Source organism: Hylobates moloch, unplaced genomic scaffold (genome assembly GCF_009828535.3).
Source record: "Hylobates moloch isolate HMO894 unplaced genomic scaffold, HMol_V3 SCAFFOLD_29, whole genome shotgun sequence".
Classification (NCBI taxonomy): Eukaryota; Metazoa; Chordata; class Mammalia; order Primates; family Hylobatidae; genus Hylobates; species Hylobates moloch.
Window position 1 is genome coordinate 1,205,609 of NW_026652304.1, and position 26,732 is coordinate 1,232,340.

General features: G+C 38.9%; 1 protein-coding gene across 1 annotated transcript in view; it reads left to right on the forward strand.

Annotated features, from left to right (window-relative positions):
- Nucleotides 1-26,732, forward strand: part of LOC116463206 (nesprin-1) — a 532,426-nt gene that overhangs the window by 234,799 nt on the left and 270,895 nt on the right. Inside the window, exons 45-55 of the mRNA XM_032146204.2 lie at nt 1,603-1,785; nt 4,489-4,590; nt 7,432-7,635; nt 8,944-9,151; nt 10,047-10,159; nt 12,128-12,333; nt 13,440-13,595; nt 17,453-17,744; nt 18,570-18,742; nt 21,644-21,953; nt 23,187-23,351. Coding sequence (XP_032002095.1) covers nt 1,603-1,785; nt 4,489-4,590; nt 7,432-7,635; nt 8,944-9,151; nt 10,047-10,159; nt 12,128-12,333; nt 13,440-13,595; nt 17,453-17,744; nt 18,570-18,742; nt 21,644-21,953; nt 23,187-23,351 — 2,112 coding nt within the window. The remainder of the gene's footprint in view (nt 1-1,602; nt 1,786-4,488; nt 4,591-7,431; nt 7,636-8,943; nt 9,152-10,046; nt 10,160-12,127; nt 12,334-13,439; nt 13,596-17,452; nt 17,745-18,569; nt 18,743-21,643; nt 21,954-23,186; nt 23,352-26,732) is intronic.

Genomic DNA, 26,732 nt, shown 5'->3' on the forward strand with positions numbered 1-26,732 from the left:
TTTGTATTTTTGGTAGAGAATGGGGTTTCTCCATGTTGGTCAGGCTGGTCTCGAACTCCTGACCTCAGGAGATCTGCCTGCCTTGGGCTCCCAAAGTGCTGGGATTATATGTGTGAGCCACCGCACCCAGCCGAATTTTACTTTTAACATTTAGTACTAAATGCAAAATGAGAGTCTGAGGAAAAAACGTGCTCATATAAAGTTTAGAAATAATAAAATATGTATATGCTTTGTAAAAACTTATTCTCAGACTTTTGGGAATTTCACTTGATAGCCTCAGTCATAACAAATTATAACTCTGAATGTTTTCCTTTCCCAAACTATGAAATTATAGATAAAAAAGAAGAATTTATAAACATTCTATAGAATATTAAACCATAACATATAATAATTTTAAGTAATAAGGCAATAATTTTGTATTGGAAAACACTGCACTTGTAAGTTACATCTTTGGGTTTTAGTTCTTGTTCTGTCACTTACTAGCTAAGTGACCACAGAACAAGTCACTTGATTTTTCTGGAACTCTATATATCAATCCATAAATATTTTACATTACCTTCCAGCTAAAAAATTCAGTGATCCTGTTGCCCTCCTTCTAGCAAAATCTAGTTTCAGAAGTACAGTGGTTCCCCTACTGAAGCTAAATTTACCAGTTAGACTTTGATATTTGTGTAATATAATAAAATAATTTGGGGACTGCAGAAAACCCTATTTGCTTCCACTTTTAAAAGAATATTCTTTGGCTGGGCGCGGTGGCTCACACCTGTGATCCCAGCACTTTGGGAGACCGAGGTGGGCAGATCACTTCAGGTCAGGAGTTCGAGACCAGCCTGGCTAACATGGTGAAACCCCATCTCTACTAAAAATACAAAAAATTAGCCAGGCGTGGTGGCGAGCACCTGTAATCCTAGCTACTGTGGAGGCTGAGGTGGGAGAATCGCTGGAACCCAGGAGGCGGAGGTTGCAGTGAGCTGAGATTGCACCACTGCACTCCAGCCTGGGAAACAGTGAGAATCTGTCTCAAAAAAAAAAAAAAAGAACATTCTGTTATTTTTTTTTTCAGAATGCTATTGTTTTTTGTTTATAGCTTTTGGGATTTTAGTGCATATCATTATAGGAAGAGTGATAAGCAATACTATTTTATTTTAATGTGCAAAATTGGTTGCTTTCATATGCATTATGTTATAAATATGTTTGAATCTAATTAATGCTAATTATACCTCAGCATTACAAATAAAAATGCTTATTGTTAATACTTTTAAAAATAAATACAACACTGTCCTTGATGGACCTTTGTCCTGTAGAATTCAACCTTATAGTGAGTTATAGTAGATTCCCATGGACTGTCGTTGTTAGTATCCCAATTTACAAATGAAAATGCAATGTCTCAGAAATTCAAACAACTCTCCCAATGACAGAAGCAATCTATGTATTGGTTAGCATTTACATGAGTTGGGTGCGCTTATTAGATTACAATAATTTTTGTGAAACTGTGTCAGTCAGAATATACTTTTCTGATAAAAGAAGCATTGGTACTCTGGTTGGGAGATGATCATCTTACGCCTCTGACTATGAATGCCGCGGCTTCTGTTTCTCTCCTAGGTATCAGAGAAACTTGAAGAAAACATGGATAGGCTGAGAGTAAGCCTGTCCATTTGGGATGATGTACTCTCAAGTAGAGATGAGATTGAGGGATGGTCAAACAACTCTGTTCCACAGATCGCAGAAAACATCAGCAACCTGGATAACCGTCTCAGAGCTGAAGAACTGCTTAAAGAATTTGAGGTAAATTGACTGTGTTGACTTATGGGAGCCGGTGGCATATTGTTGACCAGAATATGAAAAAAAAGAAAAAAAAGTCTTTCTTAAAAGTTTATTCTTCTTTTAACTTTTATTTTTATTTTATTATTATATCATTATTATTATTTGAGGCAAAATTTTGCTCTGTCGCCCAGACTGGAGTGCAGTGGTGCTCCAGATCTCAGCTCACTGCAACGTCCACCTCCTTGGTTCAAGCGATTCTCCTGCTTCAGCCTCCTGAGTAGCTAGGATTACAGGCATGCGCCACCAGGCTCTGGCTAATTTTTACATTTTTAGTAGAGATGGGATTTCACCATGTTGGTCAGGCTGGTCTTGAACTCTTGACCTCAGGTGATCTGCCTACCTCAGCCTCCTGAAGTGCTGAGATTACAGGTGTGAGCCACTGTTCCAGACCTTATTCTTTTTAGAGACATAGAAGAGCATTAGAGAACTCTTAACTATCTTTTGCTATTTAATTTGAACAAGTTATGAATGAAAGGGTTTTTTTTTTTTTTGCATTTTTATCTATGCTTATTTAGGGCTCTTTAAAGCATTAGTAGAAAAGTAAAAGTTAATTGTTCCCATTCTTTGGAGAATATGGCATCCTTCTACTTAAAAACCAAATTGGAAGTTGTTGTAATTTAGTAATATTTAGTACCTACTTTTCCTTATTCAAAAAAATCCCAAACTGCTCACTGAGTCCTTACCATGTTTTCTTATTATGCCAGGTAGTGGGTTCTTCCACTTCCTTTTCAAAAACAGAAGAAAATTGGAGATTGGAGGGTCACAGGCTTCCACGAAGAGTCCCTGACCTTTTAAAATTCTAGTCACCAATTCACTTTAAACTCTTTTTATTCCTATTTCTTGCAATCATTTATTTATCATTCTTCAAATTTTTAATGAGCACCTAAGATATGTCAGGCACTGTTTTAGACATTGAAAATATAATAGAAAAACAGAAAGTCCTACCCTCGTGGAATTTACATTATTTATATTACAATATATATTATATATAAAATATCAAGTAGTAATTGGGCTATGATAAAAGTGGAGTAGGGTAAAGAGAAATAGAGTAAGGAGATAGTGTCTTTGGTCCAGAAAAATATACATGAATGAATTGTATTATGTAACTTATTTGTCCTTGATCCAAAGAACATTCTAAATGTTTTATTATCTAATTCCAATCTCTGAGGGCAATCAGAAGGAGAAGAAATTATCCAGACTAAAGGTACAGGCAAGGGTGATGGATACTGCAGTGTCCTCAGCTGTTATCTCTCGTGCTAAACTAACATTACAGCTCCAAAGTGACCTGTGCTGGATCCAGTTTATACCAGCTTGCAGAAGTCAATTGTTAAATGTTCAGGAATTTTGCGAGCCAGTGTTAAAAACAACCATTATTAAAACTTAAATTGTAAATAAATTTACAATTAATTAAGTTCCATTGAATACAAAGGTAATGACAACTAAAAACATATCACTTTCCATTATTCTTCTACGTATCACTACTGTTACCTAGGCCTTTGAGTTATTGACATCTATTGTGTCATGGTTGAAATAATTTATAACAATGTACTGCTCTGTATGTCTTCAACTCCATGTGCTGTGACGTCATGTTGTAGCTTACCATGGTGGTAAATGCTACAAATCAGGGCTCTTTGTGGGAGGTTGAGAGGGAGTTGTTAAAGTAATCAACTACTATTGACCTAAGAAATCCAATGATTCAATATGCTTCCAAGCCACATTAGATATGACCAGGTTCAGTTACTCACAAAGATGGGTTCTTTATGTTACCCACTGTCCGTGTGACACACTAGCTAATAAAATCAGTGAATCAGATTCAGCCCAGTGCCCACAGAGCCATTCTCTCTGCGGTGTAGTGAGTGTAGATAAGTAGGGAGATTCCTCAGTTGCCTGGCCAGCTTCTGGAGAAAGCCAGAGGGCCTGACAGCTCATCACATCTTCCAGTAAGGAAATTCCTTTCAGAATTGAAGGCATCAGGAGGTTTGCTAGTGTCCACAAAGCACCAAAATACCATTTTTGAGAGGAATAGTTTATTAAATTCCCCTTTGTGGCTTCAGATAACTAATGAAGTTTACAAGCATCTCATTTGTTTCATAATTCTTTGATCGTTCTTTCCTCTTCTTTATGTTACTGTTGGTGCAAAAAAAGGCAAAATATTATGTATCAATTTCTTAATGAATCTGTTTCTGCTTTAATATCCTTTAAATTTTTATTTGAAATGATTCGTTCATATTACACATAGTCTACAACAACTAGGCACTCCTGATGTGTTCTTGCTTTGAAATGCTTCTTCAAGAGTTTCATGCTGCCATAGTAACCAGTAATATTAAAGTTAATGAATAAATGACAGTTAGCCTATTGAAAATCCCCGCTGACTCAAGACTTTGGGTGAGTGTTTAATTTTTTTCCAGGAGGTTTTTTTTCCTAATAAAAAGGAGTGGAGAGAAACAAAGTTCTGCACACTCCTTCACATTCACAGTGAACATTAATTGTAACATTTTCCATGTTTGTACATCATAACAGCCCTCAGAAAAATGAAACAGATTTTTTTTTTACAGTGGCTTAAAGTTGGGGTATTTTGACAAAGTTAGCTCTTCTTGAAATTATTAAATGCCAAATGTAGCATGTCAGTGTTTTTGATTAGTTATGCTTCTTCCCTTTTGGCAGTCTGAAGTTAAAAACAAAGCATTGAGATTGGAAGAACTGCACTCCAAAGTTAATGATCTGAAAGAATTAACTAAAAATCTAGAAACACCGCCAGACCTTCAGGTAAACATTTTGTAATAACTACTAGACTTCCATCCGTTTTGTAATAACTACCATATACTAGACTTTCTCTCTCTCTCTCTCTCTCTGTGTGTGTGTATATATATATATATATCCTTTATATGTGGATATATATATATATCCTTTATATGTGGAGATATATATATATATATATATCCTTTATATGTCCTTGATGTTATCATCATCACCATAATTCCAAGCAAACAGGTGGATCGTATCAGACATGGGGGTCAAAATATTAATATATTTTCACATTCCTTGGGCCAGTATTAATAGCGTATTTCCAACTCGAATATTATAATAAGGGTAGTTCTTTTTTTGCCTACTGAATTTCGGGAGCATTATCAGCCAAGTTGCCTTATGGACCATTTCATGTCTAGAAAGGAACAGAACCCCCTCTTTTTTTGGTGTTTTTGATGTTGATTGTTTGTTTGTTTATTGAGACAGGGTCTCACTCTGTCACCCAGGCTGGAGTGCAGTGGTGCAATCTCAGCTCACTGCAACCTCTGTCTCCCAAGCTCAAGCAGTCCTCACACCTCAGCCTCCCTGGTAGCTGAGACTACAGGCACGTGCCACCACGGCAGGCTAATTTTTTAAATTTTTTGTAGACAGGAGGTTTTGCCATGTTGCCAAGGCTGGTCTTGTACTCCTGAGTTCATGCAATCTGCCTGCCTCAGCCTCCCAAAGTGCTAGGATTACAGGTGTGAGCCACTGCGCCCAGCCTAGAAATCCTTCTTATGAATATTGATGTTCTTACTGATATTTTCCTAATGCTGTTACTCAATAACTGGGTTTAGAGGGATCACCACTATAAACCTCCCTTCATGGCCCTTCAGATGGCACAAATCCACGGGAACCATGAAGCAGGCCAGGGTAGATCAGCACTGGTCAGGACACCTGGGCTACTTCAATGCCCAAGCCCTGGAAGCATCCAGCATGGTGGGTCTCTTTTCGCTGCCAGCCCCACTGGCTCCAGGCTCAGGATTCTGCTGCATCCCTTTAGCTTCCATATGTGTTGCTGCTTCTGTTGATTTTCTCTATATTTCCTTTGTTCTTCTTGTGCTTTCTCTTTGATTTGCTGCTTTGGGCCAAGCAATCAATCTAGTTGATCAGTTATGCTTTTGCTCTGACCTGAGGCTGCTTGTTCAGCAGTACCATTAGGGATGATATACATGCACAGGAATGCTAGAAGTTTCATGTGAAGTAAGAAGACACAAATGAGGGGCTATACATATACAAAAAAGATAAAGAGTCCTTATGCATGCCACCTGTGTTGGGGATATCAATGGTTAACAGTTGGACTTTTGCAGAGTTGAGGTAGGATCTTCAGAGAGAGTTATTGGTGTACTCTAGTCTTCTCTTTCTTCCTTCCTCTCTCTCTCTCCTTTTCTCTCTCTCTCTCTCTGTTTCTCTCTCTCTCTCTGTCTCTCTCTGTCTCTCACACACACACACACGTGTGCACATACACGCACCCCTATGTATACTCAAGGAAGAGGTGAGGGGGTGGCTTACCTTACCTCAAGGCAGAAGAGTTCCAGCAGTGCCACCTGGAGAACAGGATATTTGTCCCCTGCATTTGGCAGGCATGGGAGTCTGATCTCTATCCCCCCAAGAATCCTAAAAGTGACAGACAGGCTGGCTAACTGCTGCTATATTTGCCAAAGGATAAATGATGGCTTATGGGGTCCTGCCCCTCAAAGTCAGTTAGAGGTAAATGCCGGAGTGTGACCTCTGGCCCAAATATGAACCAGGAGAGGAAAAGAAAGGAAGAGACCACCATATGAGGATATTATAGGTGGCCTAAGAAGGCTATCTGGAGGATAAACAGACCTTAGCAATGAGAAGTTAAAGAAAGGCCTCCAGGCTGAGGAATGAGAAGTAAAGAGCCAAAGAACAGTGCACTATCATGTCTAGGGAACTTCACTGGGAAGTCCAAGCAGGAAAACAGTCAGAAAAACACACAGACCAAGGCCTATGGGAGGAGGAATGAATGCTAAAGCTTGCCTGGCCTAGAGGGCACAGATGCCCATCCAGTGAGTCAGAACGCCTCACCCGCCTCCCGCCAGTCCAAGCCTATAGGAGAAAGAAGCCTTACACAGGGTGGCAGAATAGAAATAAAACGAAGGAAGAGAAAGAAAGACATTTACTTCCTTCCACACTGTGGGTCTCCTGCTCCCAGCAGATCTGAGGTGGGGGTAAAAATAAAAGCCTTCAATTTAAGTTAAGTTCAAAGTTTTCATTACCAAATAGGCCAGGATGTTTGAATTGTGGAATTGAGACTGTTTTTCAATGTATAGTGACTATATGTCCTTTGACTAACTAGGCGGCCATAGAAGTCGACCCTCCTGAGCTATATCATCCAGGGAAAAGAGAATAACTAGCCCCACTCAATATTTTAAAGCAACAGTGGGGACAAAAATAAAATTGTTTTATGATAAAATCCTACAGTGATGTTTGTCCCAGATAGTGTTACATCTGAGCAGACAATGGGTGTTTCCAGGGAGAATCAAGAGCAGATTTTTGGTCACCACCTGGGAATTCTGGGTAGGTCTAGCTCTGCTTTCAGAATGCCCTCTCACATCTTCCCTGGAACCTCAGTTAGAGCTGCCACTCTCCCACCCAGTGTTAACACAATCCTTCCTCTTTCTATTTGCCCGTCACTTCATATGTTTGGCAACTGTGTCCACTGATTTTCCTTCTTGGAAAGGCATATTAACATTGGAGCTGGCTTCCATGATGAGACTTCTGCGGTTTTGACAATTACATGAACAGAATTTCTACTGAATGTGTGGAGATCTTGATGAAATCTTGCTTGATATTTAGTTTATAGAAGCAGACTTAAGGCAGAAACTGGAGCATGCCAAAGAAATAACTGAAGTAGCAAAAGGAACCCTGAAGGATTTCACAGCTCAAAGTACACAAGTGGAGAAGTTTATTAACGACATAACAACATGGCTCACAAAAGTGGAAGAATCGTTGATAAACTGTGCCCAAACTGAGACTTGTGAAGGATTGAAAAAAGTCAAGGTAGGTAATAAACTATCATTAAGTGCTTCCATTCGAATGGTGATAGTAGTTCTCCTGTTTTGTGGTGACTATAATAAAAAATATAACCTCTGCTCTCACCCGTATGAACACCAGACCAACTTATTTATGACATTGAACACAGCAAAGTAAACAACACGTGAAGAACTGAATGCAGGTGTCCAGAAATCAAAAATGAATACCTTGAAAATAGCATGTGTTGCTGTAGGGCCTGCTCATAGTCTATGCTTGTTCAAAGGTTTTTTTTTCCTTTTTATAAAAGGGTGGAGCCTGTGGAAGAACTATTTGACTTCCACAAATTTTCAAACTTGAGTATCTGGTAGTTTTTCATCACTTAATTATATTTATTGGTCACTGTGACTGCTTTCATCCAGAGAATGTATATTTTTTGAAAAAGAAGAAGATGAGAAAACATTCCATTTCCATGTTTTCTATTTTTTTATTTTTATTTTTTGAGATGGAGTCTCGCTCTGTCACCCAGGCTGGAGTGCAGTGGCACAATCTGGGCTCACTGCAACCTCCCCTCCCAGGTTCAAGTGATTCTTCTACCACAGCCTCCCCAGTAGTTGGGATTACAGGCACCCACCACCATGCCCAGCTAAGTTTTGTATTTTTAGTAGAGATGGGGTTTCATCATGTTGGCCAGGCTGGTCTCGAACTCCTGACCTCAAGTGATCCACCGGCCTCAGCCTCCAGAAGTGTTGGGATCACGGGTGTGAGCCACCACACCTGGCCCATTTTCATGTTTTCTATCCATATTAATAGATAACATTCCTAATTAGCTATTTGTAAAGGACATGCATTGAGTTGACTTTTCAACAAATGCAATTTGTTCTCTTTTAGCATATTTCCTTACTGTACTAGAAACTGAGGTCTTTTTTTTTTTTTTTTTTATTAACTACTGGTGCTTTTGGTGAGCACGTGACTCTGAAACAAAGTTCAAGTGTCTCATTGAAGAATGTGAACTGTGATGGTCTCTAATCAATTGACTGAACCCAAGATCAAGGACTGGAATCTATAAGGACCTATTCAGTTTGCTTGAAATGCTAGATGACACCTCACCCCCTAACTACTTCCCAACAGCTGTTTGTTCCCAAGAAGAACTGGGCAAAATTCTGAAAGAATCAGTACAGATCTAGTACAAGTACTCAAAAACTTGCACCAAAATGTATACACCAGGGAGTGGATTCAACAATGTCATTTCAGATTGTAAAAAAGTACCATAGTGAAGTAAATGGAGTATTTCTCTCAAGTTATGAATATCCTTCATAATATACTTTTATTCTGTAGGATATACAAAAAGAACTTCAAAGTCAACAAAGCAACATCAGCTCCACCCAAGAAAATCTCAATAGCTTGTGCCGCAAGTACCACTCGGCTGAGTTGGAGAGCCTGGGCCGTGCAATGACTGGTCTGATAAAGAAACATGAAGCCATGAGCCAGTTGTGCTCCAAAACCCAGGCCAGCCTGCAGGAATCTCTGGAAAAACACTTCAGTGGTGAGTTCTAAGGGGCCTTAGCGTGAGTAGTTTGTTCCGAGAAAGAATCCAAACCAAATGCTGCCTAGAAACTGCCAACAAAAGTTTGAGGAAACGTTCCAGAAGGGTATCACTTCAAATTCATTTGTGCTTTGTGATTCGAGCGATAGAAGTGCTGTGCTGGAGGCTCTCACCCTATGCAGAACTTTTTCTTTCTTTTTCTCTTTTTCCCAAGAAAGCGAGAGTTCACCATCTTGATGATTCTGAATTTCATCTGCATTTTCTATATATAGCTCATGTGTGTGGAAAATTACTTCCACTGCTCAAGTGGCCAGCAGCCACTGTCCAAACAACTATTGAAATTTTTTATGCTATGATGAAGTGACACAATAAACTTGGATGTTGGTAGAAGCCATGAAACAGGGCAGCCATAGGGTCCAGGAAATTGCCCGTCCTGTGGCCCTGCCTCTGCTTTCCACACAGCTGTGCCTGACATGGATCCATCATGACTCCCCAAAAGAGGAGGTGCTTCCTCCCTGTGCCATCAAAATGGCTTTAATGTCCCTGGAGCATTTCTCTCCTTGTACTTTTACATATTCAGGCAATTAATTATTTTTCTTGACCCAAAGAAAAAACACAACAGGATATTAGACATTCCAGGAACATACATTTCTTTTTAGTCTTTCCTCTGAGATAACTTCTCAATTCTACCGTGAACTTGCATGGCTGTAGATCATACTTTACTACTTTATATATTATTATTTTCTTTCTGGAATATTTTGTAAGGCAAGAGGAGATGAGCTAAAGGCCAGAAATAATTCATTTTGGTAATCCTGGGAGACCATTCAATGTTTTGGATTTACTCTTGATTTTTTATTTTTATTTTTTATTTATTTATTTATTTTTCTTTCAAAAGAGTCTATGCAGGAATTCCAAGAATGGTTTTTGGGAGCAAAGGCAGCAGCAAAAGAATCATCAGATCGCACCGGTGACAGCAAAGTTCTAGAAGCAAAGCTCCATGATCTACAGGTATAGAAGCTGACATCCTTTTTCTTCTTCCCCAAAATGTACTCAAGTGCCTGCAGGCAGACCTAAGTTATCTCATTTCACAAATCTTATCTGAGCCAATCTTTTCCTCGTCCCTAACAGAATTAGGCTGATTGAGTCAGAAGGAAATAGATAACTTGATAAGTATGTTGAGAAATAAGTTGGAGCTACAGAATTTCCAGATCCCTTTCCTCTCTCTTTTTAGCCTATGGACAATTCTTTGGAATTCATTCTAAACTAAACCTAGTTTTAATTTTTGTAACAATAAGAGTATAATAATTGGATCTGTATTATATGACTATTGTGGAGGAGTTTTAAAAAGAAGAAGACATGGTTTATGCTTTTTAGTAACTTATGGTCTATAGTTAGAGATAGGATATATTCAAACTAAAATAATAGATATTACAGGGTTTTTTTTTGTTTTTTTTTTTTGTTTTTTTTTTTTTTTGTTTTTTTTGAGTCAGAGTCTGGCTCTGTCCCCCAGGCTGGAGTGCAGTGGCACCATCTTGGCTCACTGCAAGCTCCGCCTCCCAGGTTCACGCCATTCTCCTGCCTCAGCCTCCCGAGTAGCTGGGACTACAGGCGCCCGCCACCACGCCCTGCTAATTTTTTTGTATTTTTAGTAGAGATAGGGTTTCACTATGTTGGCCAGGATGGTCTCGAACTCCTGACCTCATGATCCGCCCACCTCGGCCTCCCAAAGTCCTAGGATTACAGGCTTGAGCCACCGCGCCCGGCCGATATTACAGGTTTTATAGGTTTTACTGACTGAAAATGTATGAGCTCAGGAAGGAGAAGGCCATGGTGAAGTAGAGGTAAGAAATGATTTACAGAAGAATAGGCTCAAGTTAGGTTTTGGCCAAGCTTGTCAAGCAGCTAATCTGAGTAAAGCACTATGTTAAGTATTATAAAAAGAAATTTTTTTTTTTGAGATGGTGTCTCTCTCTGTCACCCAGGCTGGAGTGCAGTGGAGCAATTTCAGCTTACTGCAACCTCCACCTCCTGGGTTCAAGTGATTCTCCTGCCTCAGCGTCCCAAGTAGCTGGAATTACAGGTGTATGCCACCATGCCCAGCTAATTTTTGTATTTTTAGTAGAGACGAGGTTTCACCATGTAGGCCAGGCTGGTCTCAAACTCCTGACCTCAGGTGATCCACCTGCCTCTGCCTCTCAAAGTGCTGGTTATAGGCATGAGCCACCATGCCCGACCAAAATAAATCATTTTTAAGAGCTAATGAGAACCATGAGGATTTTGTGGCCTAATGGGGGATAAAAATGAGGTTGATAATTCATTAGATTAGAAGTTAATGATAGAAAGATTGTTATAGTGAAGGAAGCTGGTTTTGCAGGAGGTGTGGAGAATTCAGATGTAGAATTGTCTCCTTTTAAGCTTGAGGTGTAGCAGACTCCACAAGGAAATGCCTGAGTAACAGTTGAGATGCCACTCTAGAGCTCTGGGGAGAGGCGGGGCTAGCCCTGGACTCTGGAATTCTTTTGCTTTGTTGAAGCCCTGCCCAAGCATAGATTTTCCAAGAGAGAGATGCAGACCAGGAAAAGAAAGGGCCTGAGGATTTTGTATGCAGGGTGGATCAGGGGAGGGGCTGGAGGCAGCTAACCAGGTAGAGGATCTCACATGAACCCTGAGAGATGGTGGAACCTGGACCATGTTGGGACAGTGAGAATGGGGAGAGACTGAGAACAAGACCTTGGTGAGAACGTCCTCGGTTCCAGCTCGACCTTCTTTACGCTTTGTCCTCAGTGGTTCCACTGGCTGGCTGACACCATTCTCAATGAGGAGCCTTGGTTATGTCCAATTGTATGCATCATTTTTACTCCGGCCTTGTTAAGCCTTTTTCCTTTGGACTCTGTTTTTCTTCTCCTGCTTTACTATTTCAGCTCACAATTGTGATGCATAGTCCCATGCACCTATTACCTTTATTTCCTGAAACAGAACATTTTGGACTCAGTCAGTGATGGGCAGAACAAACTTGATGCGGTGACTCAAGAAGGACAAACTTTGTATGCACATTTGTCTAAACAAATTGTCAGTAGCATTCAGGAACAAATCACAAAGGCCAATGAAGAGTTTCAAGCATTTCTGAAACAATGCCTTAAAGATAAGCAGGCTCTTCAAGACTGTGCTTCAGAACTTGGAAGGTAGGTTATTTTAACAAACATAGATTTCATCATACACCAAGTGTGTTTTTAAAGGCTTAGAGAAAAGAGTCATGTGAATAAACAAATAACGTTTGACACTGTGAGTTTAAATTATAATAAGCTTTGATCATAAATACAGGTTGATAGTCGGGCAATAATCAATTTTTCGGACTCTGAAGTTATGACTTGGCTTTTTTAATATAGAGAAAACAAAGTATATTTACTAGTAACTGAAAATTATATAAATGCATATAATTTTTGTTTATTTGGTTCACCAATATATAAAGCTCTGACACCTCAATTTTTAGATTATACAAGGTTTTTCCTTGTATCCACTTCATTTGGGATAGAGTCATAGCAAAAAACAACGATTGAATTCTGTGGATCTAGATTCCAATAAGTAATATATGGTGAATATACAATTAGAAGGGGAGAAAAAGCCACTTATGACTAGGGTGAGAAAAGATGTCAGTAGAATCAAATTGTCTTTCTGATGGCAGAATAATTTGCCTGACTCTTGTCCAGCTTTCTTGGAGAGCTTACATTGTTTCCAAAACTTAGAGCTCTTGAGCTATGTTTGAAAATCCCTTAAGAAACAAAGACACAGAGGCCACTTTCCCTTCTCTTCCCAGGGCTTCCACTGCCCTACTTATTCACTGGCCCCAACTCAAGGGTCTTTGTAGTAAGTCACAAAATGAAGTGCATATTGACATGGGAATGTAATCTTGTTGGCAATTCCCAGCTATGAAATCAATTCACATCCATTGGCCCCAATTCGGGGGTCTTCGTAGTAAAACACAAAATTAAGTGCTCATTGACGTGGGAATGTGATCTTGTTGGCAATTACCAGCTATGAAATCAATTCAGCTAGGTGAGATGATTCTTTTCCTGCTTGGATCTCAAAAGAAATTGTTGTGATTGTCACTTTGTTATTAAAATAAGTGATAATTTGGGTGGGTTAGTTGTTAAGTTTTGTTTTGTTTTTATAACTTGAACATTCATGAGGTCTTAATTGCCATTTAAAAGACATCGTGACCTCAGCTATTAAAAGTAATTTATCATAACAAGCATTTAAGAATTTCTCTAAGGCATTTTCTTTTCCTTAGCTTTGAAGATCAGCACAGAAAACTGAACTTATGGATCCATGAAATGGAAGAAAGGTTCAATACAGAAAACTTGGGAGAGAGTAAACAGCACATTCCTGAGAAGAAAAATGAAGTTCATAAAGTTGAAATGTTTTTGGGAGAACTGCTGGCTGCAAGGTATGGTCCAGAAATGGAACAGGTCCTTTACCTCTTACCATGTTTTAGACTAGTTGGTTGGTTGGTTGGTTTGGTTTTGATTGGTTGGTTAGTTGGTTTGGGGATAGTGGTTTGTGCTGTCCTTGAATGTCTGGAATACAAAGGACCATGCTGCACTCTTTGCAGCAGTGCAGTATTCTGGTGAGAGTGCAGGATGGAAGTAAGAAGCTCATCTGCATTCCAGATCCACCTCCTGTTTGTTCAAGAAATTGGGCAGGTCACTTATCTCTTGTCGCTCTTGATTTTAGCCTTCAAACATTTTGTTAATAATACTGTACTTTCCTCTCTGAGGTTATTTTGAGGATCAATTGTGAAGCTGATATGAAGGAAAGAAAACCACAAATTCACAGTGACTGTAAAGATTAAAAAAAAAAAAAAAAAAAAAGAGTGCTAGCCAGGTGCAGTGGCTCAGGCCTATAATCCCAGCACTTTGGGAGGCTGAGGTGGGCGGATCACCTGAGGTCAGAAGTTCGAGACCAGCCTGCCCAACATGGTGAAACCCTGTCTCTACTAAAAATACAAAAATTAGCTGGGCGTGGTGGCGGGTGCCTGTAATTCCAGCTACCCAGGAGGCTGAGGCAGGAGAATTGCTTGAATCCGGGAGGCAAAGGTTGCAGTGAGCTGAGATCGTGCCACTGCACTCCAGCCTGGGTGACAGAGTGAGACTCCATCTCAAAAAAAAAAAAAAAAAAAAAAAAAAAAAAGAGTACTATATATGTCAATTTCCATATGTTATTCACACATTTCAGTTTCCAGTTCCATTTCCCACCCACCCATCCTTGTAATCTTAATAAAGTGAAAGGTATGGTCAAGTCTGACTTTCTTTGTGGTCCCTGTTCCCAACTACAGTATTTATCTCTTCATTGCTTCCCACTGAGAAAATATTTCTGGCTCCTTTCCCAGGCAAAGTTCCCTGATCTGTGCTTTTGACCCTACCACGTTGAGGTCTTTGCTCCCAAATTTGTGCTCCACCCCTGGCATTTTCAGTTGCTTGCTCTCCTTTGGAAGATAGGACACTTTCCACAGGGAAGTGCGGCTTGGCTTTGGCTCCTTGGGCTCATTAACTGTCCTCTTAAAGAGCCAGTGCATTTGCATAAGAAGCAGAAGAAGATAGCACCCACTCTACTTTATCAAATAAGTCAGAAACAATCATATTATAAATCATTCTACTCTAAAGACACATGCACATGTATGTTTATTGCAGCACTGTTCACAATAGCAAAGACTTGGAACCAACCCAAATGTCCATCAATGATACACTGGATAAAGAAAATGTGGCACAAATACACCATGGAATACTATGCAGCCATAAAAAAGGATGAGTTTCATGTCCTTTGCAGGGACGTGGATGAAGCTGGAAACCATCATTCTCAGCAAACTAACACAGGAACAGAAAACCAAACACTGCACATTCTCACTCATAAGTGGGAGTTAAACAATGAGAACACATGGACACAGGGAGGGGAACATCACACACCAGGACCTGTGAGGGGATGGAGGGTTAGAGGAGGGATAGCATTAGGAGAAATACCTAATGTAGATGACAGGTTGATGGGTGCAGCAAACCACCATGGCACTTGTATACCTATGTAACAAACCTGCACATTCTGCACATGTATCCCAGAACTTAAAGTAAAATAAAAAAAAAAAAGAAAGAAATTCCAGAATTCAGATCATAGTCGTTCTCTGTTTCCACTGAGTCCTCTTTTTAGTCAAACATGCCCAGTATTCCTTGTCTTGAAAAACAAACATACAAACAAATGCACAAAAGAACCCATGCTGATGACTACTTGTTGGTATGCTAGTTTGATGACTAATATAAATTGTCCCTGAAATACATTGATCTATATCATTTCTGTGCATTATCTAAGTATAGTGCCAGAAAAATAGAAAATGTTCACTGAATTAACAGAATAATAGCATCATTGCAACCATATAACTTTCTGAAAACTACATTGCCCTTTAATTTTGCTTTTTAAATGTTGACTCGTGTCTAGATACAATATAACACACCCAGACCTACTTCCCTTCTTCCAGATGTTTTAAATGGCTTTCCGTATTCTCAGCTTTTATTTCTTCTCTACAGGCTGTTCATTACCTTCCTCTGTATCTGCTTCTCCTGCCATCTTTACACCAAAACTGCCTTAGAGAAAGTGGCCCAAATATACTTCAACACCAAATTCAAGGTCTTTTGTGTTCCTCATTGTTTTTCTAATAATTGCAACTTTTTCGCATTGATAAGCATGCAATCCTTCTTGCAGTTTCACTCTCTGATATTCCAGGACCAGATGCTAAGAGATCTCAGTGTGCTTGTTTCTGGGTTCTTTCCCTCCATCCTGGCCACTTCTGCAGACAATCCTAACATGCTGTTCTGGTCACTCAGGTTCTCCACTGGGCCACCTGACTTCTCTCACTGGCTTGTTGCTTGCTCCTCCTAGTCTTCTAGATTTCTTTTCACCATAATATTTCACTACTTGAAATATTTTAAGGAAATGCCCTGTATAAAAGTGCCTCAGCTTAAGACTCATTGACTTTTTATCATGCATTAAGCAATTTATCTCATAGTAAGAAGGGAAATCTCTTTTCTTGAATTATTATTTAACTCACATCATTGCTTAAGCCACCTTCTTGTCTCACCAAACAGATAACAAGTATAATAAATGCCTTTTAGAGTAGGTGTTATTTTATTTTATTTTATAAGTTCCAGGGTACATGTGCAGGATGTGCAAGTTTGTTACAGAGTAGGCGTCTTGTTGTATAACTCTTAGCAGATCTCAGGGTGGCCCATAGGATATATTTGCATAATAGCCACTCCAAAAAAATTTGAAACATTCAGTTTCCACGAGAGATTTGTTTTGTGTTCTTTTTCTAGTAGTCACAACAGTTTATGTTAAGACATCCCATGCTACCCTCTGATATCCTGGGCTTTTTCCTGGTAAATGTGCGGATAAGAATTCAGAACTCTATAAGATGGGAATAAAACCAACCAAACCACGTAGTGCTTATGTTTTCCCCCTTGATCTAATTAACATGGCTCCACACTAAGATGAGCTCAGTACCCAAGATATAACAAGAAAACTCGTAAGTGATCCTACAACAGCTTTTCGAAAGAATATTTTTTTTTCCGCTTAATCTCTGCACGATATTGTGTTGGGTCTTGGGAACATAAGATGAATATAATGGCCCTAGCTTTTAGAAAGTGAAAGGCTTTTGGACTGAGATAGTCGGTATACATGGTGATAGAGCAAGACAAGGAGCAGAGGGCACAGAGAGGTCCCACACTCCCCACCCACGCTGAGTTGCTGTGGATGCTCCTGGGGATGTGATGCCTGCACCAAGCTTTGAACAGGCAACTAAAAATGCAACAGTGCTGAGCAGAAGGGTTTTCATAAAGGAGGAATCTCCGTGTAGATACAAGATAGCAGGGGTTTTGAGAATTTCAGGGAGCTTTTCATCATCTGACCATTAAATAGGAATGGAGAGATGCCACAGAGAAGCCTAGAGAGGCAGCTGGGCCCATTTTCTGAGTTAAATTTGTGGAAATACGGTAAGTAATACAGTAGGCTCCACCACTGCTATTTGGATGCAGGCACAGCACAGACTGAATGGTATCCCCCGATAGGTACTGACAACATTAAGAGAGATCATAAGAGAATGAAATAGCCAGGTCAGTTCCCAGCGTCTTTATTTAAAAGGCATGTCAGCTATGAGCCTATGTCTGGTTACTGTTCCAATATCAACAATCATTTGTCGCTCCCCTGCACTCCAGAATGTCAGAATTAATTTTCTTTTCTTTTTTTCTTTTTCCTTTTTTTCAGAGAGTCTCTTGACAAGCTTTCCCAGAGAGGGCAGCTTCTGAGTGAAGAAGGCCACGGTGCTGGGCAGGAGGGCCGCCTGTGTTCCCAGCTCCTCACAAGCCACCAGAACCTACTTAGAATGACCAAAGAAAAGCTCCGGAGCTGCCAGGTGGCCCTTCAGGAGCACGAAGCCCTGGAGGAAGCACTGCAGAGCATGTGGTCCTGGGTGAAGGCCATTCAGGACAGACTGGCCTGTGCAGAGAGCACTCTTGGGAGCAAAGACACCCTGGAGAAACGGCTGTCACAAATACAGGTACATGCGACAGCAGCCAGACACTGACAACTGCTAAATGCTAATTTGATTAGATTCACAAGTGCTTGTGTTGTGTCCTAATTGTTCTGTAAGCCTCTAAATAAGGATTGTGTGGGCAAAATGGAGAAATTGGGCAAAAAGGATACAGAGGCATCATTTTTCCCCTTTGCAAGGAAAGATTGTTGTTTTAATAGCTTTAAATAATTTTAAATTTGATTTAGTAAATATTCAGCAAGCGTTACTGAATATCTACTGTGCTCCAAGCACTCTGCAAGTTGCTGGGAATGTAGAGATAAAAGTTAGACCCCATTTTCTAGGAGTTCACAGTCTAGGGGAAGACACCAATCTGTAAATTGCTACTTTCAATACAGTGCGTGTGTAGGGGCCATGATTAAAGCCATCAAGGGTATATTGAAAGCTCAGAGGAGATCACTAACCCAGACTATAGCCAATGAAAGTGACCTTGAAAGAGAGAAATTAGCCAGCCAATCAATGTAGGGGACTGCTGGGTTTTAGACAGATGTGTCTTCATTTTCAAAAGAATGTATTTTCACTCTTTGAAACTGAAGTCAATAAAATTATACTTTCTAGGCTAGTGGTCCAAGTTTTCTAAGAATTTATATTGGAATTAATATTTGACTCCTAGACTCCCAGATACCTAATTTTAAGTCAATATTATATTGCAATAGGGCCCAGAGTTTGTTGTTTTCATTTTAAGGTAAGTAAAGTATTCCTACCTAAATTCTTATAGAAAACTACTATTTGTTTTAAAATAGAAGAAGGTTTTTACATGCCTACTGATTAGTATTCTTTCTTCCTTCCCAGGATATTCTCCTGATGAAAGGTGAAGGGGAAGTTAAGTTGAATATGGCCATCGGCAAGGGGGAACAGGCCTTGAGAAGTAGCAACAAAGAAGGTCAGAGGGTGATTCAGACTCAGTTAGAGACCCTTAAAGAAGTGTGGGCTGACATCATGAGCTCCTCCATCCATGCTCAAAGGTACAGAACCTATTTTTAGTGTTTGACTAAGTCCAATGCAGTGACTTAGTAAAATGATGGAGCAGTACTGAGGTCTCCTGGGGCGGAATTCCCAAGCATGTTACTGTAGCTTGTTGTAGGCATGCCTGTCTTTGTCTAAGTTGTGTTTTCCATAGGGCGATGACTGGTTTTTGCTTGTTATTGCTTTGTTTCTGTGTTCTTGCTTGCATTTTTTAAATATTTAAATCTACCTATTATCTCTCCTGGAATCTTACGTGACATGGGCTCAGCAAAACATCTCCTTTCAAGCCATCCAAGCAAGAATATATGGTTCTTTAATAACTTGAATACATTTTAGCTTAAGGAACATACGGAAAATTAAGCTATTGGTAGCTGTTGAGCTTAGTCGTAAATCTGTTCCTCAACTAGAAGTCATACTACCCCCATTTGCATTATGGGAAATGTGTAGGGTGGTTTTGATTGTCACAGTGACGAGGGAATATCCCTGGCATTTAGTGACTGAGGCACAGAGTGCTCATATCCTACAAAGTGTGGGACATTCTCGCACAAGCAACAGTCAGCCCATCCAGAATAGAGCCCAGCCGTAGAGCCTCTGTTGAAATCACCTGTACCAGATGTTGATGAGGAAGTAGGGAAGCCCTTGATTGTTATACCAGGTAGTGTTTTTGTTGTTGTTGTAATTATAAGTGAGAGGTTTCTCCCTACCTCCCTCTTCTCAGAGTATCCATAAATAATCTGGCTCATTTGTCGGACAAATGACCATCAGTCTGAATTACAGTAAAAAAGAGCCATATTCTGATGGTTATATATCCTGTTAGATCATGGACACACTGGGTGCCCAATGGGATCATAACAAAATAGATGAATAGAAGATTATACAAAGAAGGGAATAACAGACACTGTTGCCTCCTTGAGGGTGGAAGATGGCAGGAGGGAGAGGAGCAGCGAAAATAACTGTCATGTATTAGGCTTGGTACATGGGCAATGAAATAATCTGGGCAGCAAACCCCTGTGACACAAATTTACCTATACAGCAACTCTGCACACATACCCTTCAACCTACAATAAAATTTAAAAAATATTTAAAGAAAATTCAAGTTCATTACAAAGCAAAAGAGAAATAACGCTACAGTTATCCACGGCAATGTAAACAAAAATCCCTGGTTACAACTAACAATTTGGAGGTTTTTTTGTTGTTGTTATTGTTGTTTTTTCATTTAATATGGAGCATAGGCAGTGACTCTCGAAGTCAGCAGGGCTTTGCATCTTAGTAATAACTCACAATGGTCAGCAAAGAAAAAAAATCAGATGCTATCGTTGCCTTACTCTATATCATAGACTGCCGGAGCATGAAGTAAGCTTCCAGAGGCTTGGCTTAGGCCAGTTTCCTAAAAGTTCATAGGAATATGGGTAGATATTTTTCAGATGTTAGAATGTTACATGCAGGAAGCAAACTCTGGTCCTTGACTCCACTATTTCAGCAAGAAATTAAATTTGACAGTGACATATTGAGCGATAGCAACGTTCAAATTATTGCATTAAAATAATGAAATAAAACAGAAAGGTTTTTGCCCTCTAAAAGCTCAGACACTAGCACAGGATGTATTTTGGAATACTCTGACTCAGCCTATGTTACTAACCATTTTCAAAATGCACTGTGGGGTTGTAGAAGAATGCAGAGTCTTGGCTCACGCCTGTAATCCCAGCACTTTGGGAGGCCTAGGTAGGCAGATTGCTTAAGCCTAGGAGTTTGAAACTAGTCTGGGCAACAGGGTGAAACTATGCCTCTACAAAATATGCAAATATTATCTGAAGTCACAGTCAAAATTCAAAAAAAGAGAAAAAAATACAAAAATTAGCCAGGCGTGGTGGCATGCACTTGCAGTCCCAGCTACTTGGGAGGCTGAGGTGGGAGGATCACCTGATAGGAGGAGACAGAGATTGCAATAAGCTATATGATTGCACCACAGCACTACAGCCTTGGTGACAGAGTAAGACCCTGTCAAAAAAAAAAAAAAAAAAAGGCGGGGTGGGGGTGCTTTTTAGAAAATTATTTGAGGAACAGGTAGGACTTTAAAGCCTGCATGATGAGGGTACAATAGATCAATGGATGCAAAGATGCAAAAGCAACAGTTTGAGCAAATGCTGGAAGTTCATTTACCACAGTATTTTAATTTCAGATTCATAGGCTTGTATGCAAGGGGGGCTGGGGAAATCACTGCAGATGAGTTTAGAATAGCTTGTAATGCTTAGTAATGGAGGGATTTTTCCTAAATGCCAGTCTGGAGAGCGCTTTGTTTGACTATGTAGAAAGCTATTATATTTGTGACTATTTTTCTTATAAATACTTGAGCATTCATTCACACATTCGACACAATAGCACTGTATATTGTGTGTGTGTGTGTGTGTGTGTCCCCAAATGAAAATCAACCTAATGATATATCATTTACTCAGGAAGGATACCTTGAATTTTGAATTCCAGTCAACAATCACCATCTGATTTTAATATGATAAACTATTAATAATTCCAAGAAAATTAATAACTGATCTATATGAAATAAAATTTCATTGATGTTCCCATGCTGATTTTTAACAACATAACATATAAATGTATCTTGTTCATTTAGAATAGTTAGCATTTGGAAGACAAATTCCAGATGCATGTATGACCACAACTTCTTATTTCATGTTTTAATATAGATTGACTTTGTTCAAAGGACCTGTGGTAAGGATCTCATGGATCAGAGAAGTAGTGTTTCTCCCTGCACTCAAAAGCAACATTTTCATCACTTCCAGTAGCATTCAATAAAACAATTCACATGGATGTCATGACTTTGTGATTGGTTTTCAGTAGAGATGTCAAAATAATTCATTTTTGTTAATATGTGACATTAATTCTAGCACTTTAGAGTCTGTGATTAGCCAATGGAATGACTATCTAGAGAGGAAAAACCAACTGGAGCAGTGGATGGAATCAGTGGATCAAAAAGTAGAACATCCCTTACAACCGCAGCCAGGTCTGAAAGAGAAGTTCGTCCTGCTTGACCACTTCCAGTCCGTCCTGTCTGAGGCAGAAGATCACACGAGAGCCCTTCACCGTCTAATTGCGAAGTCCAGGGACCTCTACGAAAAGACGGAGGATGAATCTTTCAAGGACACAGCTCAAGAGGAGCTGAAAACACAGTTTAATGATATAATGACTGTTGCCAAGGTTAGTGCTTTATATTGAAAGTAGATGCTTTATAATACATTAATATAATATATTGATTTCTATTAATAATATAATGACTGTTGCCAAGGTCAGGTAAAGAAGAAACCGTGGATTAAATTGTTGGAGAATTGGCTGCTCTAAAACTATTTATACATTCAGTAAATGGGTATGACATAAACAACATTTCTTACTATGGATGCCTATTCATTTTTCTCTTTCTACAATCTTGGGATTATTCTTTATTGCTTATTTTTTTCTTTCTCTGCTTTTTTAGTTAATCTATCTACTTTGCACATCAAATGTCACTGTTAAAGTTGTTTTTCTTTTGCTACACTTATATTTGTTATATTAAATGCAAGTCTATTTACCTTCAAGATTCAATCGTGTACGAAATATTGTGTTCATCTCTCATCTTAGTAAAAACAGTTTCTATTTTCCAAAGTACAAGCTCCTTTATATAATATCAAAAATATCTTTCCAATTCTCTATATGAATCTTTCATTTCCTTCATGATTATTCTTTGGCATATTTGTAAATATTATAGAAATTAAGGGAGAGAAGTGTTGTTGTTTGCTGCTTTTTCTTTTCTTTGGTTTGCCTTATTGGGAACTAACTCTTGTCTTCTTGACACTATGATTATTAATAGATGTGCTTGTTTATCTTCATTTTCATCTTGTTAATGATTAAGAGCTATGACTCAAGTCAAAAAGACGTAAGTTTGAATTCTGGCTTTGACACTTTTGAATGTGTGACTGGCCACAATTACACATTACCTAACCTCTCTAAGCTTTAGTGTCTTTTCCTATAAAATGATAATAATAATAGTATCTTCCTCACAGGACTGTTATGAAGATTAAATGAGCAAATGCATTTAAAGTGCTGAACAGAATGCTGTACACCAAGCTAACAAATAATTGCTTTAATAAGAATGGTTATGATAATAATTATTAAGAGGATTGTTAGTGAGCGATGTTAGCCAACATGAATTAAGCATGATTTCCATACTAAGGTAGAAAATAGTAAACTTACAGGAAAATAGTTGCTTTTCCAAAGCCTTGACATTTAGTTAAATTTGATAGTTTCTTCTTAAGATATTAAACTCAAGAGAAAATTCAAGAACAAAAATGAAATTTTCTGAGATGTATTAAGAGACCTCTATCAGGCCTGTTGTCTTACCTGAGTTCATGTTCTCAAAAGGACCACTGTTAAGGTAGTCTTTCCTTTGTTTACTAGGAAAAAATGAGGAAAGTGGAAGAGATTGTGAAAGATCATCTAATGTATTTAGATGCGGTCCACGAGTTCACAGATTGGCTCCATTCAGCAAAGGAAGAACTTCACCGGTGGTCAGATACGTCTGGAGATTCATCAGCCACCCAGAAAAAGTTATCAAAAATTAAGGTCAGGAAATGAACAGATGCTATATCTACATTGCTTCATTCCTTCTTGAGTACAACATACTTTTGATAAAGATTTTGTGGATAAGATTCTGTTATTTAAAATGTTTCCTTCCTGTTTTCTATTTGATGCCTCACTGATTCTAAACATAAACAAGAGTCATAGGAAGAATTCAAAAGACTTTACACTTACGAGCACAATGTAACATTGTCTTTACATTTCTTTATGCAAATGTGCTTATTGCTGTAATATGACAGGCTAGGAAATGGCTAACTTGGTGGGCTGACAAAACCAGATACTGTTGTTTAGCACCAGGGAAGAAAAGTGTATATAGTAACTTAGTTAAATGTATTCTAACAATAACCTGAAAATGTCATTCTGGATGTTTTGTTCTGCTTTCCTAGAGGACATCCAACAACATAATAGAAGGGAGTACTTCACAGGACCTTGAAATTATCATCTCGTTTACTCCACATAAGGACAATTTCTAAAACAGAAATTTACCTTTCTGGGGAGTTGCAGACTCTAGTATCTTTTAGTAAATTTCTAGTTGCTTAAATATTAAATTGTAATAATTTTCCCCCATGGAAAATAATGGGTTTTAACATTAAAATGAAGCAGCAATGAAATCCTCAGTGGTTTAGTTTTAGAGGAGAAAATGTTGGGAATAAATGGTGTAATTGTGGTCAGGAATTTAAAACTCAGATTGTGTTTTGATTCCAAGATCAGAACATAAAAGTCATAAAAATTATAGCTTATGGTTGCAATTGTAACTACATTTTGCAGATCTACTTGTTTGTTTTTGTTGTTGTTGTTTTTTGAAACCGAGTCTTGCTCTGTCGCCCAGGCTGGAATGCAGTGGCGCGATCTCAGCTCACTGCAACCTCTGCCTCTTAGGTTCAAGAGATTCTCCTGCCTCAGCCTCCTGAGTAGCCGTGATTACAGGTGCCTGCCACCACATCCGGCTAACTTTTTTATTTTTTTTTAGTAGAGACGGGGTTTCGCCATGTTGGCCAGGCTGGTCCGCCTGCCTTGGCCTCCCAAAGTGCTGGAATTACAAGCATAAGCCACGGTGCCCGGTCCCTGAAGATCTACTTTTAAGTGCTTTAAAAGTGTTATCTTATTTAAATCTTATGACTATGTGTGTTTTAACTGAGCTAATAACATAAAACCACTTTTTAAGTCCTTTTTTTCCTGTGTGATTCTTTAAAATTCTTCTTTGACACATTTCTTAGTACTATGATAATTTATTCATCCATCCTTCCATCAATCCATCTACCCATCTATCCATTTACTCAGTCAGGCTTGTGCATTCCCTAAAGAACTTGCAGTCTAGTGAGGAACAGTGATCCACAAACTGGTCTCTATAAAATAATACAAAAAATGTAGTAAGAGCTTACTGTACTATTAGAGTTCAGGCTCTGGAATCAGAGAAACCCAATGCTGCATCCTTCTTCTATTGGCTTTCTGGCCGTGTCTTTCAGCAAGTTACCTGATGTCCTCAAGCCTCCACCTCTCAATTGGTTAAAAAATGCATACATGAAAATAGTACCTGTCTGATAAAGTTGTTTTGACAACCAAATTAGATCATACACATAAAACCTGTAGCATCATGCCTGGCACATAGAACACACCCAATAAGAAAATCCAGTGGATTTGGTAAATGAGTGATTAATTGGCTATAACATGACAAGGTGGGAAGAGTCAAGGATGATGGTCAAATCTTTACCTAGAATCCACAGGACTGTTACCACCTGAGGAAAATAATTGCATGCAGAGGAGCCTGGTGACAGGGGGGAAGACATGAGTTGTTCATTGATGATCAGATCCAATTTGAACTGCCAGGTAGTAGTAATGTCTTGGGGGCAGTTGCATATTCAAGCCTGAATTTCAGGTTAAGAAGATGGATTGAAGACATGGAGTTGAAAGTGATTAGTGTCTAATTTGTTGTTAAAGCCACTAAAATGGATAAAACCAAGACCTATGTATAGAGCAAATAGAACAATGGGCACAGAACCAAAAGCTGGGTGCTACCAATATTTAATGAGCCATAGGAGAAAATGACTTGAAAGGTAGAGAGAAAAAGGGAGGGAGGAACAAGAAGTGGAAGAGTAGGAGGGTGTGATGCCACCGAGGCTCTAAGTAGAGAAGGTGGTCACCATCACAGGTACAGCAGGAGGCTGCCGTTAGGAGGAATACTGAAGAATCCCAACTAGGTTTGACAGTGAGGCTGCTGGGCAGCCAGTCTGAGAAACATCTGCACAGCAGGGAAGGTGAGAAATCAGGTTACATGGATTTAGGAGTAAATGGCAGATGAGGAAGAGGAGATAGCAGAAATGGACTACTGTTTCAAAAAGTTAATAAATAAGAGAAAGTAAAAGAATTCTTTTACAAAGGCTGCTACCTGGTTTGACAAATACTCTTTTTTATTGAGAAAGCCTTTATAAAGTGCTTCCATAAAGACAAGGAATATAGGAGAAGGAATTGGCAGAAAGAAATTGGGATGGAGAAAGTGAAGACTATCAGAAACTGCCTCTCAGAAGTTCAGGTCCAGCCTGAATGTAGGTTAGTGTGTGGGTGGTTTTAAAAACCTTGGAGGAAACACATAAAGCACCTCCTCTGTCCTTCAACACCACACCTATCACATCCACAGAAATAATCACTGAGAAAAGGCAACTCTAAAGCAAAATGTATATGGGTATGAGGGCGTGAATGTTCATGTACATATGTGTGTATGTGTATATCATATGTCTAAAAATGTAAATACAAGATAAGAAAATATATGCAAAAGCCATTTCAAAACTCTTGACAATGATGCTGTCCTTATTCAAATTCTGAATGGCTAGATTTCTGATTGCAAATATTGAAGTGTTCCATTTTCATGCTAAGGAAAATTGGGATAAAGCATAAGAGAGTATTTTGGGGAACTTCAAATTTGAAATTGCTCACAAAGGCAAATTATTACAAGTATTTAGGTCTGTTAGTTAGACGCAGCACTGGTTAAAAAGTTATATATTTTTTCTTCATCAAATAACTACTGCACACACTAATAAACAGGGATGGTTTTTAGAATCCTGTTGCTGAGAAAAGGTTGAATATGCATATCATGCTGTGTGTAAGGATTTTCATGTCATTGTAATTTAGACTACTGCACAACTGAATACTAAATACTTTCAAATGATCTATATTAAAATATGGCTCTATTGTATATAATTATGAACAGATATATTTATTTCAAGTTAATTTAGTGAGACACAAACTATATTATATAGACTAGTTAAGACATACTTTATGTTTAACATAATTTATTAAGCATGCTTCATACTTAACATTCCAATGTCTCTTTACTGCTAATTGGTCATTGATTTTCTTTTTGAACTTTTT